Here is a 12,909-nt window from a genome sequence, read left to right as displayed (position 1 = left end):
TGGTGTGAATAATTAAAAAGCCCCACATACCGTAGGAGTGAATTTGAACACTGCATGGGAATGAGGAGAACTGAAGAGAGCTTGTGAGTAGGTTATTTGATTTGTCCCTGGTCTCTAGTAAGAATTGGCCCTTAGGTTTTGTGTTTAAGTACATGCAAAACCTTAGTGTGTCCGATTGTGATTTGTATTAAATTTGTAATACATATTTGTATACTGCATGCAAATTGTAACACGGTGTGTTTGTGCGATAGCATGGGCCTCATGTCGCCTACGGGCAATTTTGCACATGTATACACAAGGCTAGCTGAGCACTCTGACAGCACAGTACGCATGTATATCTATGCATATACAGTTAGTTTACATTTCCACATACTGAACTGTATCTGCTCAGTGTGGATGCATGTCTGACCACTTTTTTCTATTTTATTTTAAGCCTCTATGTACAGCGAAGGATACACTGTGCGTCTGCCTGGTATATGGTCTGGTCTGGCTGGTTTACGTGCTGCATGGCGATGGCGTGCGGGAACTCGTTGAGCATCCGCTGCTGGAACGCCTCCAGCCTCTCGTAGTCATGGCCGCGGCACACAAACTCCTTATTCTGCAGTGAGAGTTAGGAAAGAGGCAGCGTGGGGTTAGCTTGACATCTAGTGGGAGGAGACTGAAACTGCAGCACCATCTGAAAACTCCACCAAGGACAGGGCCTGTTACATCATTAAATGGCACTGAATAAGTGTTGCTGAATGTCACCTTCCACTAGAGGAGTCTTATATAAGAAAAGTTAATTCTTTCAGGAGCCCTGTTTTATGTTCTGAAGAGGGTAAAAGTATTTCTCTATTCAGCTTGCTACGCAAGACAAAGAGGGAATTTGGCGATTTACTTACCCGTAAGAAGAAAGGAAACTTCTTTCCATAGAACCCGACTCTGAAGAATTCAGGTTCTAGTCTTTGCTGGTCCATGATCTTGTCATAGAGAGAAGCTTCCATCATCTGAAAGTCAAAGACAGTACTGCTTGTAAACCAACAGTCCCTTATTAGTTAGTTATGTTGTGCATTTTTCTGAATGACCCAGTCATCATCTGGTAAAATAAGGAATCCTCAAGAAAATGTGCCAACAGCTTCTGGAACAACTCACCCTCATTTTACTCAAGTTCCTGTAGTCGTAGTACGACTCATACTGGTCAGCAAGCTCTCTGCAAAGGATGATGCCATTCTCCCAACACTGAGGACACAAAAAACACACACTTACTCCCCGTCACCTTCACCGTGTCCTGTCTCAAAAGAAAGATGCCATAGCAGTAACAGACTGACCAGAAACCTCCTTAACACTCATTTGTTCTGCAGTGCCCACACAATGGGTCTCCACTGGATGGCACTGGCGAGTCAACAACGTCAGTAGTGGAAAACAACGTCTCCATGCAGGTAAATGCAGCACCCAACCACCTCACTAATTAAATGAAAAGCATTCCTTTCCTGCTGCCTTCCACTCCCTGTTTGGCAGCACTGGCAGATGGCATAACTCGTGAATGTGACGGAAAATTGGACCATGAGTAACGAGGGGTGGCCTTTTTTAACGATTCCACTGAGATTTGTTTTTAGGGTTTTTTTTTTTCTCATCAAGGAGCGCAGTTTTGTTTTGCCCCCCCCCTTCCCCAAGAGTGCAGAGCGACAGCAAAGGTAGTTAGGATAACGAGGTAAAATTGGAAGAGAAGAGAAGTGGGAGGATGAAAGGAAGCAGCTCCTGAGAGACGAAAACAAAACACAGCCTGGGAACCGTTTCCCAAATGACGCTGCGTCCTGAATCAGCTGAGCTCTGTTTGCGCTCATAGTTTGTACTGATGATTTTATTTTAGCTAAAAGCAGTGCCGTCGGCGCGTATCATGCTTCAACAGACAGCCTGGCCATCATCACCATCCTGAGAGGAGCGGCGTAGAATACTGTGGGACAATATGGATCCCGCTCTAATTATAGCCACCAGCAATTCACCTGATTAAGCTGAAGAGGTGTTGACACCTCAAGTCAATGTCACAGTTCACAATGGGTAGAAATGTCTCTGTACAGGCTTTAGCTCTCAGCTTTAAATGGGATTTCGTTTTATGTGAATGATGTCATTTCTACTAAACAAGCAGGAAAAGCAATTCTCTGATCTTCCACCCTGGTTAATGTTTTATGAAAGTGTTAGTGCTTATTATGTTGAAGTCTATGTATTAACGGCTAACGTATATTTACTCTAAGAGAAGCATCAATAAAATGGCTGCTCCTCCTTTTTGTTGCCAGGTATGAAATAGGAATGCATTTAAATTAGAATGTTTTTGAATACATATGAGAAGCTGACATGCTGCTGGGTATTGGCTTGGCAGAAATTCCTCTGAATAAAATTGAACATGCTGTTGCTTTACACTGGCGCTGTACACTCACTGGCACTTAGCAGTGTTTTAAGGAACCAGTTGTCCTGCTAACTAAAACCTAAAAATCAAGCTTTTTTCATTTATTTTACCTAGCAGTGTGCTATAAAAATGGAAGAAGAAAAATTCGGTTTCTGTTGAAAAATAAATTAAAATGGATCACTGTGGAGAAAAACTGGTGATTTCCAGCTTACCTTCCCCCTGTCAAAGTTCTGGATGATAGTGAGATGCAAATACTCTTTCCTTTGCCACTCGCTCTGCATGGGGTAGTTGAGGAACTCTCTGAGCGGCCTGTCTGACCATTCCAATAACTCATCATACAACAGCAGGGTGTACGACGCCTCTGTGAGCACACACAGAGACAAACGGCATATTAATCTAAAAGCAGCAGCTTTTCCCCCCTTGTTATCAGAACTTGTGAAGGATTCAGTCTCTCAAACACTGATGAACAAGCTGAAGCGGAACATGTGTGTACATTCAGAATACATGAAAACACGAAAGGGCAGTGAAACTAGACTTTCCAATAACTCATCATACAGAAGTACTGTGTGTGTTCTGACCATGGCTCAAAATAGGCTGGACCCATGTGGAACAGCATTCCCGCACCTTTGATTAATAAGCAATTAAATCTGATAGGCAGCGAGCTGATTTTTCATGTTTTTCACGTGCCGCAGCTTGGCGATGCTTACAGATGATGCCATGGAAACCCCATGCACCTGCAAACAGCTGTTTTTCCCTTCTCACCTGTTGTGCGTTCATGCTGGAAATGCAAATAAAGTTGCAATTGTGGTACTTCAGCATTTAAAGCTTGCATGTTATGTCCTAATTCATGTCAGACTAACAAATTAAATGACAATTTTAATATTATTATTTTAAGGTTACACAGGACAGTAAGTGCAGACTAAACTGGGAAGTTTTCAGTACTGTGATTCAGTTTGCAGATAATTTTGAATTGTAATTTACGGAAGAATTTTGCAGCAGCAAATATGGTGGTAGAAGCAGAACTTCCAGGAGGAAAAATGCTTTTAAATCAAAGTCAGCAATTTAAGTTTTTTAAAATGATATTCTTGATACTTTATACGAGCAAGGGGGTGAAAAACCACGATGGCTCATGTAATATCTTCTTATATATTGTAGAATGTAGCTGGCTAAATCGACAAAGATCAGTAAAGCTCAAAACCAGCAGCAGCAAAGGCTGGCTAACCGTAGCCTGTCCACAAACAAAACAAACCTACTGACCTCACGACAGGAATTATGTAAGGACTTATTTCTGCCCCGTTACACCACACCCACACTAAGCCACATTGTACTACAAAATCATTATATTCCTTTCGACGTACCTGTGTAGTTTTGTGCTTTCAGGTGAAGGTCATACAGTTTGTGAATGTAGCGGATGTACATTTCCTCTTTGTTCAACTCTGTTTTGTAGAAATTCTGGCAGGAGCAGATTCAATGAAAAAAACATACAGTATAAAGAAGATAAACATTAACAATGAAAGACCATAACCATTAGAAATGGAATTCAGATAAACAAATAAATGAGCACATTAAAAAGTGAAAGACTTTTCTGTGGCAGTGGTGCAAAAATATATTTCTGCTGCTGATCTGCAGGGATCTTTCGAGCCTACACACTGAGGTACTCAGATAGTGTGTTTTCTTATGTAACTACATTGCTGTAGTTACATAAGAAAACACAAAATAAACAACTCTCAAGCAACATACATTAATTATGTTTCTATTTTTTAATCATTTTGAAATAAAAAAAAAAAAAAGTAACATATATGCCTTGTAGGAAACCCCAAACCACCTGACACAGTGCACGCTACTCACCAGTAAACTGACAGTGCATCCAATTTTTTTGCCATCCACTTCTCCTAACTTCATACAATCCCTGCAGTAGAAAACATTAAGAATTTGGCGTGGCTAAAAAGAGCAAACAGGCATGCATCTGTGTCTTTGAAATTTGTGCATCCTCTCACCTGTAGTCGAGGAGTCTTTCCATTAAACGAGTGACGGTAGCGATCAGAGAGATCCCGCTCTCCCTCCAGGTCTCTCTCTCAATCTTCTTCAGGAGGCTGTAGGACAAATGAAGAGAGATGGAACAAGACAAAGATGTAAAGACCAAAAGAGACATGAGGTTAAAAAAACAAAGGTGTGGGGAAAAAAAACTGATAGGAAAGGATCAGCGATGGAGGAAATAACTAAGAAAGGAAAGGAGGTGACGCAAAAATTAATAACAGTCACACCGGTGTCACCTATGCTTGTTGGCCTGCCCACAGGAGTTTAAGGAAAACACAAAGGTGGCTCAAAAATATTCACATTACCTTATTTACTGTTATGCCACCAAAACTGGTTCTTAGAATTAAGGGCAAACATACATCAGCCAAAATTCTGAAGCTGTTTATTTTTGTTGGGATTGCTCCACATTTCCCCTCACACAGACGACACTGAGAGAACAAAGAGGAGAGTGTCTTACCTAGGGTACGGACCAAACAGAGGAATTCTACTCCAGGCGGGAAGCATAGGCGGAATAAATTAATAATAATATTAGCACACACTCACACAGGTTAGCTTAGGGATTAGTGGGGTTAGTAGGAAAGAAGACTAAATAAATAAATAAAAAAAACAAACTAATAAAAATAAAAGTAGGCTTAAATCATATGAAATTAATTTAATTTAAAAATAAAAATAAAAATAGCACCTTAGCAGCACCTTATTGTCTAGGTCAACAATTACTAATTACTAATGCATAATTACATTATAATGCATATAATGCACACTGGAAGTACTGAGCTTTAATAGAGTGCAGCAGCATTACGGTTCATAGTTTGTAATGTTTCATGTAAACAAATGGTGGGAGAAAGAATGACCGACTATGGAAGACAAAGGGATAATAGAAACAGATCCATATTGATAAAATACATATCAAGATCACACTTTGATTCACAGCTGTGAAAAAGCAGAAGAGTGAATCAGAAATATGACTTCATTTAATGAAACAATGTTTTAGTTTGTTTTGTTTTTAAGTTGAAATGCAAGATTTTTGCTTTCAAAAGTTCAAATACTAGTAGCAACATAAAAATATGAACGGAAAAGAAACAGGGGCACACACACTCACACACACACACATATATATGTAAAAGCGTGTGCAAACACTAAGCATGCAGGAGCACAAACTTGGAAACTCAAGGACACACAGAAGGAGCTGGCTGAAGAGGAGGTGTGAGTGAAGATGAAGATGATCAAATGCTCATCACTTACCTCCCTTTACCTAATAAATATGCTTGATATAAGCAATTTCAAATACAAAACTACCCTTTGTCTGTTTTTTTTTTTTTTTTTAATGCCACATTTGTGAATTTGAAAGTAAACCTGCAGCTTCACTGTCTGTATTATAAAGCAACCTGACCCATTTAATGGCTTTCTTTATTGAAGCATAAGGGGCCTTTTTAGAGCTATAACGCTGCCATCTGTGCTCTGGGTTTTCAGGGTTAAAGGCTAATTCTCAAAAGCAGAATACTTAGTCGCATCCACTTCCAGATAAAACGGCCATTTAGTGAGGCAAACGACCTGCAGTTTGCAGTCCACGCAGATAATTTACCTGATGAAGCCTTGTGTGGGTTGCATCATTTAGGTAATTAGACCCCCATAAACAGCTATTTTCACTGGAAGTGTCCTGGTATCCTGAACTAGCCTTAATGTAGTTTCAAGAAGGTCCTTGCTGGGAATTTTACTGTTTATTGTTAGGTTTGTGATTTTACTGTGCCTGGTGAGGCTTTTCCTTGAAAAGTCTTTCAGGAAAGCAATTTTTTTTTTTTTTTATCTGATTTTGCAACATTTTCCGATTCTTTCACCAACTCACATGCTGTTGAAGAGCTCCCTGTACGTCTCATCTCCTTTGCCCTCAGACATCAGGCTGTCCAGCTTGTCAATCAGCTTGGCCTCCACCTGTGAGGAAAAGCATTTGGAACTCAGAGGCTTACAGTTTGAACAACGCTGAAACGACAAAGAAGAACACACACTATAATCCTAAAGTGTGTTGCGTCAAAAAAATAGGCATAGTTGTCTGAATGAGAATGCAGAATTGCCTTAAACCTGCATTCTTTGCAGCAGGGGGCGACTCCTCTGACTCTCAAAGATGTCTCAAAAGCATTTAATGATTAAGTAGGCTCAATGATATCAACCAATAAATGCACAGGTGGGTTAAAAAAATGTTGTAGATTTGCTACTGTGCTTGTGACCGTCCACCACCATGCTTAAGAATTGGTATGAGGTGTTTGTGCTGGTATGCAGTCATCAAAAGTGGTGCTGTGCATTATGGCCAAAGATCTCCACTTCGGTCTCATTTTTCCAAAAGGACATTGTTCCCAAAGTCTTGCGGTTTATTCTGATGTAACTTTGCAAACCTAAGCTGTGCTGCCATGTTCTTTATTAGAGAGGAGAGGCTTTCTCCTGGCAGCACTTCCACAAGTCATACAGTTTTCTTCTAATTATACTGTCATGAACTTTAATATTTAACATGCTAACTGAGGCCTGTAGAGTCTGAGATGTTGCTCATGGGTTTTTTGGGGGTTTTTTTTGCAGTTTCTCTGAGCGCTGCACGATCTGACGTTGGGGTGAGTTTGCTGCGACATCCAAACCTAGGAAAATTGTGGAATTGTGTTAACACACACCTGAACGCTCCAGACCAGCAAACTGCCAAAACCTCTGCTTTTATAGAGGTGCTGACACTTGCTGGTGATCATTTAATCAAGCAGCTCCTGGCTGCTACTTTCCATCTTAATTGCTATGGAAGCGACTTAAAATAAAAAAAAAAAAAAAATCAATCAATAAATGTGATACACATTACAATTATTACAAATCCATCTCGCTTTCAATGACCCTTGCATCTGACGGTTGAAGGCATGATTAAATACTTTTGGGTCAGCTGATCTATTTCTGTGCAACAGCAGCACACAGTACCTGTTTAAAATTGCCACTGCGTCTTTGCTCCCAGTCCATCATGTCATGGAAGATGGGGATCATGACATTTCTCAGATCAGGTTGAGGCACCAGCGTCACCTCGAGGAATGGCCCAATCATTGCTGGGATGAAGTTCAACTTGTGTTCACCTGGAGGAAAGATACAGATCGACACAGAGGTCGGGCTTTCACTTTATCCCTGAGCACAGCATATTGTTTATGTCAGAGACCATTTACCCGACTCTGGAAAGCTGCCTTCCTTCAACAACTTTTGCAACAAAACCTGCTCTAGTAGTTCAGTTGAAGTTAACAGTCTCAAAACTTTATGTTTGTGATGCCTTCGTCCCAGTCCATCACCTAATGACTAACACTTGATTTGGTTGTTCCTAACATATTTAGGCTAATGGAATTTTTTTTTTTCCTTTTGAGTTAAACTGATTGTTTTCTTTCACTCTGTGTCTTCCAATCATCTAAAATCTCAATCTTAAAACAATGCCTCAAAAGTTTTGTTTTCTTTGGCTAAAACAGATCAAAAGGTCATGTGGAGTTCCTTCCTCTGCTCTCCCTTTGAGCCAGATTCTGATAAAGTACACGCCACAAATTCCTCTAATTTGGTTCAAGTGCTAAAATAAACCAATCACAGTGCATATTTTATTCCATTACTTTCAGCAGAAAGATGTTGCCGTTATTATTGACATCAAATTTTTTAAAAAGGAGGGTGGGGTGGGGTGTGAAGTGATTTCAAAGTGCACTTGAAAATGTGCAAAACCACACTTGAACACTACAGTGGAAATTACCATAAAACAAAATTGCATGCATCCATCACAAAGTCAGAACAAAAGCATCCATATAAAGCAGACCAAGGCATCCAGTCAGTTGCCATGGTGACAAATAAAGAAGAAGAAAAAAAAATTTTTTTAAGCTCCTATCAGCTCAAGTACAAAGAGTTGTTTACTTTGTTACATCACACTGACTTCAAGAGCTCTACTTTTGTACCAGAGGAGCAATAAATATAAATAAATAAAAACTTTGGGTGGATCTGGTTTTACATCTTATCACAGGACTTTAAGACATACTGATTGCTGGAATGGAAGGGAGACAGTAGCACTTACAGTACCTGCGAAGATGCCTGCAATACGCAAAACTATGACCGCCTGTGATCCCAATCCTGCATGAATCGGCCGTGTCATTTGTTAAGTTAAAATTGCCCTGCAAATTTCCTTCCATATTTTGCCGGACATGTTGGTCCGACCCCAGCAAATCTGCTTCTCTGTGATTTGGGTGTACTTTTGGTTTTTTTTTCGACCTCCTTTCCTATATGAGAACTACAGAGGCTGTAGTGGCAATTAGAAATGAACATTTGTTGGGTTCGAATTCAGGAGGGCCCATGTCGCTACACAGCACGGAGACCCATCCACATAATGATCGAGCTGGAATCCAGCAAAGGAGTGAAATCGCAGAGCATAATAATGAGATGGATGCCATGCATGGAAACAATCAGTGAGGGTCATTTTGCTGCAGTTATGTGACAAAGAGCCACCACCATGATGGGTCTAATCCATGTTCAGGAATCAGATGATGTGAACCATGATGGGCACTGACACATTTTTTTCACCTTACCTAAATTCTGCCACATGCTGAAAATCTCACAGCCCATCATCACCCTCATGTCTCCATATCTGCATGATAAAAAATAAAAAACTGAACTGAAGGAGGCTGTAAAATGGCATGTTAAGCAGTCATTAGACTTCGTGTACAGCTTGTGTGTGTGTGTGTGTGTGTGTGTGTGTGTGTGTGTGTGTGTGTGTGTGTGTGTGTGTGTGTGTGTGTGTGTGTGTGTGTGTGTGTGTGTGTGTCCAGCTGTGTTGAGGTTTATGACAGACAGCAGGAGCAGGATAGGGTGGGTTGTTGAGTAGGCGTGTGGCTCATTAAAGACTGCTCTAACGCATGCAGCAAAGAATACCAAGCATTCGCAAGCTGTCAACACTTACTTTTCCAGTATCTTCTTTCTCTTAGAGGGAGAGAAGGATTCAAGTTGAAGACAGGGCTGGTTGATAAATATTACAGACAGGTAGAAATACGAATCCCACACCTGAATTAAAAATAAACAAACAAAAACAGCAGCTTGTTAAAGCACACAAACTCCTGACTTTAACCTACAAAATTGCCTACCTGTGTGTGGACACAGTACCTTACCATCAGACTTAATATTTAAAAAAAAAAAAAAAACAGATTAAGAAACTGATGTTTATCTTAAGTATTTGAGGAAGAAGAAAAGCTACACAGTCTGCCTTAAGCATTTGAATAATAGCATTAGCTCCATTTTACATCCATGTCACAGCTTTTGTAAAGTGATGAACTTCCATTATGTGTGTCTGCCTGTGTAAAGTAATGCTGCAGACACTTAAAGCACTGAAGCTGTTTTGACACTCAGGCTTCTGAAGCACTGCAGCACCGTTCAGAGCAACACACGCACGTCTCCTGCCACCGTTTCCTTACCTTGTAGTCAAATTTGTCATTGAGAAAGTTTTTCCTCAGAGCGTCAGAAAGGTAGAGGACAGTGGTGATGATGACACTGAGAGAACAAAAGGGATCGAAAGCAAGAGGTGGAGGGGATTACTGCTATGTCACCTTGGAGGGGAGTTTGTCATTTTCATTGTGCGTTGGTAAATGAAAATATGAGTACAGAGGTAAAACCGCAAATACGAGGGGGGCAGAGAGCCAGTGGCAGTGTGATCTTGCTATGGCATCAAACTTTTACCACTTTTAGCATAAAAAAAAAAAGGTTTGTTTTTCTGTATCACATCTTCTATGTGTCACATGATAGTGACCTCCAGACTGGGTAAGTACTACATAAATTCTCATTTTAAATGAGAGCACTACATTGAAATCTCTATCTTCTGAAGCCTGTTGTGCAATCAAAAGGAACTGTTAACTAATGGTGAATATTTTAGCTGATAAATGCACACAAATATAATAAACAATCCTGAGTGAGATGCATACTGTGTATCTGAAAGAGCCTCTGATCTCTTGTCTGTCATGATTAGTGTCCTCTTACTGTTTTCCTTGTTTTGTGTGTCTGTGTGTGCACGTGTGTGGTCTCACTTGTTCGTGACCAGTCTCATGACAGTCCAGTCTTTAGGGAACATTTCTGGTCGGATTAGGATCCTGAAGACTGTGAAGATGTGAAGGAGGAAATCCTGCAACACAAACACACCATGGGTTTATAACTCGGTAAAGTCTCATTAAAATGTTTTTTGTGTGAAGTTGGTTACAAAAGCAGAGGAAGCATTTTTTTCTCAACTTTGTGCTATGCTGTTATATATATTATGTATAATTAAAGGTATATATGAAAAAAGTACTGTATAAAAAATCAAAATATAGAGACAAACACTCGACAACCTTATACTACACTGTGTTTCCAGAGTGAACGACACACTTTAAATCTGCTCAGAATTAGTATGTAGCATGAAATTAGAACAGCTTCCTCTGGATCTCTCCATGGTGCTGAAACATTCACACAGGGCTTGAGTCCAAAATCAAGTTAACGCAGTTCCAACTGATCACTTTATTGTTAAAGATCATTAGTGCAATTTCTTGTTAGACGAAAATAGATTTTTATTCATAGCTACTGAAGTTAACAGAATGACAGTGATGTGTAATATAATATAATTATTCTTATTAATCTTATTATACGGTCAAAGCCTGCGGCTCTACAGATGCGTTACACATAAACAAGCAGAAACTGCATGTGATTTTTCCACCAAGTCCAACATCGGTGTTCACTCAGTAATGTCTTGAACTCTTTTGGTGCAGAACTATCACAAGAGCATATTACCTTTATTTTCGTTGTTTTTGACATTCACCCAGTTATTAACCTGTGACCTCATTAACTTTCTGTCTCTTCTTTTTTCATCATAGTTCAGCTGCTCCTCACCATGTAACCTGTCCCTGCTGAATGTGTAAAGCTCCCTTATTCTACACATTTGTAAGTACGCTCACTGGACAGTTTATTAGGTACACTTTGCTAGCAGCAGGTCGTAGCATTTTTGCCTTCAGAACTATTAACTCTTAATGGCAAAGATTCAACGAGGTGCTGGAAATATTTCAGAGCTTTTGTTCCATACTGACATGACAGCATCACACGGTTGCTGCAGATTTGTTGGCTGCACATCCATGACATGAATCTCCCATTCCACCACATTCCAAAGGTGTTGTATTGGATTGAGATCTGAAGACTGTGGAGGCCACTTGAGTCCAGTGAACTCATTGTCATTTTCAAGAAACCAGTTTGACATGATTTGTGACATATTATCCTGCTGGAAGCAGCCATCAGAAGATGGATACACTGTGATCATAAAGGGATGGAAATGGTCAGCAACAATACTCAGATCAGCAAGCTTCTAAATATTCAGAGCAGCACATCTGGCACCATCAACTATGCCACATTTAAAGTCCCTAAAATCACCTTTCTTCTCTTTTCTGATGCTCGGTTTGAACTTCAGCAGGTCATGCCTAAATGTACTGAGTTGCTGCCATTTGATTGGCTGATTAACAAGCAATTGAACAGGTGTACCTAATAAATGTGAGTGTACAGAGAAACAAAATCATTGCACAGACAGTACATAAACACATAGATGTGTTTACGTTAAATCTCTCAGGCTGTATTGGCATTAAATTGAATTTCCTCACAAACCTTATTAATCACAATTACCCATCATGTTGTTTGCTTACAGAAATTCAATGTGCCTACTTTCCATTTCAACGGTGCAGGTGGGTGTCAAACACCCATCAACAGGCATTAATTATAATCTTTTACGTTTAGAGCTGCAGACAGACACAATCAAGAGCGGAGAATAAGAAAAGTATCACTGCAGACAAATGATATGGAGGGAAGGAAAGAAAGAGAGAGTGGTCTTACCCTCAAGTTGTCTTTGCTGCTAAATGCCTGCAGCAGCTTCTGGTAGTGCTTGTCACTCATCTGTCGCAGAAGTGCCAATAAGCATGCCACAAATTCTCCCTGACAACACAACATATAATGAGAGGGAGAAGATGGAGCTTTAATGTTGTTGTGTATTCAGGATAAACTATTTCTTTCTTTCTAATCACGTTGATCTGTGACAGAGATACAGTGTGCCCTTTATTAACATAATTTACAACAGTAAAGTTTACATACACACACACACACACAAACACACACACACACAGTTTACAGTTACAGTACACAGTAAAACACACATACAGTGACATCCTGGAACTGTAGTCTCATGGAGGTTCCAGTAGGCTGGGGCCGGTTGCTAATTTCCAGGATGGTCCTCAGTAAAACATCCAGCAGGCTTTCCACAATTAGCTCCACTTCCTCAGACACCACAGGCTCCTGCAGAGGAAAAAGCACACTTATGAGAATCAATTACAGGTGAAACTAACACATTACCTTCAGACAGTTATCATTTAGTACAGAAAGACAAAATGTGAATGTAAAATGTCAGCATAGTCCTTAAAATTCAAATACAGATTCTATTTCTCCACTCATGTCCTCTTAAAGTT

The 12,909-nt window shown here is 40.0% G+C and overlaps 1 protein-coding gene across 2 annotated transcripts in view; it reads right to left on the bottom strand.

Annotated features, from left to right (window-relative positions):
• The window catches only part of dock4b (dedicator of cytokinesis 4b), a 130,916-nt gene that overhangs the window by 27,530 nt on the left and 90,477 nt on the right, over window positions 1-12,909 (bottom strand). Inside the window, exons 25-40 of one of the 2 annotated variants that reach the window (XM_030720153.1) lie at window positions 12,605-12,739; window positions 12,284-12,382; window positions 10,468-10,562; window positions 9,862-9,937; window positions 9,354-9,454; window positions 8,983-9,041; window positions 7,364-7,512; window positions 6,264-6,349; window positions 4,878-4,904; window positions 4,381-4,476; window positions 4,232-4,292; window positions 3,742-3,835; window positions 2,596-2,744; window positions 1,132-1,218; window positions 882-986; window positions 457-598 (exon numbers count right to left, since the gene is read on the bottom strand). In XM_030720153.1, coding sequence (XP_030576013.1) covers window positions 457-598; window positions 882-986; window positions 1,132-1,218; window positions 2,596-2,744; window positions 3,742-3,835; window positions 4,232-4,292; window positions 4,381-4,476; window positions 4,878-4,904; window positions 6,264-6,349; window positions 7,364-7,512; window positions 8,983-9,041; window positions 9,354-9,454; window positions 9,862-9,937; window positions 10,468-10,562; window positions 12,284-12,382; window positions 12,605-12,739 — 1,561 coding nt within the window. The remainder of the gene's footprint in view (window positions 1-456; window positions 599-881; window positions 987-1,131; window positions 1,219-2,595; window positions 2,745-3,741; window positions 3,836-4,231; window positions 4,293-4,380; window positions 4,477-4,877; window positions 4,905-6,263; window positions 6,350-7,363; window positions 7,513-8,982; window positions 9,042-9,353; window positions 9,455-9,861; window positions 9,938-10,467; window positions 10,563-12,283; window positions 12,383-12,604; window positions 12,740-12,909) is intronic. The other variant, XM_030720154.1, reaches the window with a different exon arrangement.

Source organism: Archocentrus centrarchus, chromosome 23 (genome assembly GCF_007364275.1).
Source record: "Archocentrus centrarchus isolate MPI-CPG fArcCen1 chromosome 23, fArcCen1, whole genome shotgun sequence".
Lineage (NCBI taxonomy): Eukaryota > Metazoa > Chordata > Actinopteri > Cichliformes > Cichlidae > Archocentrus > Archocentrus centrarchus.
This window is presented reverse-complemented; position numbering and strand designations above follow the sequence as displayed.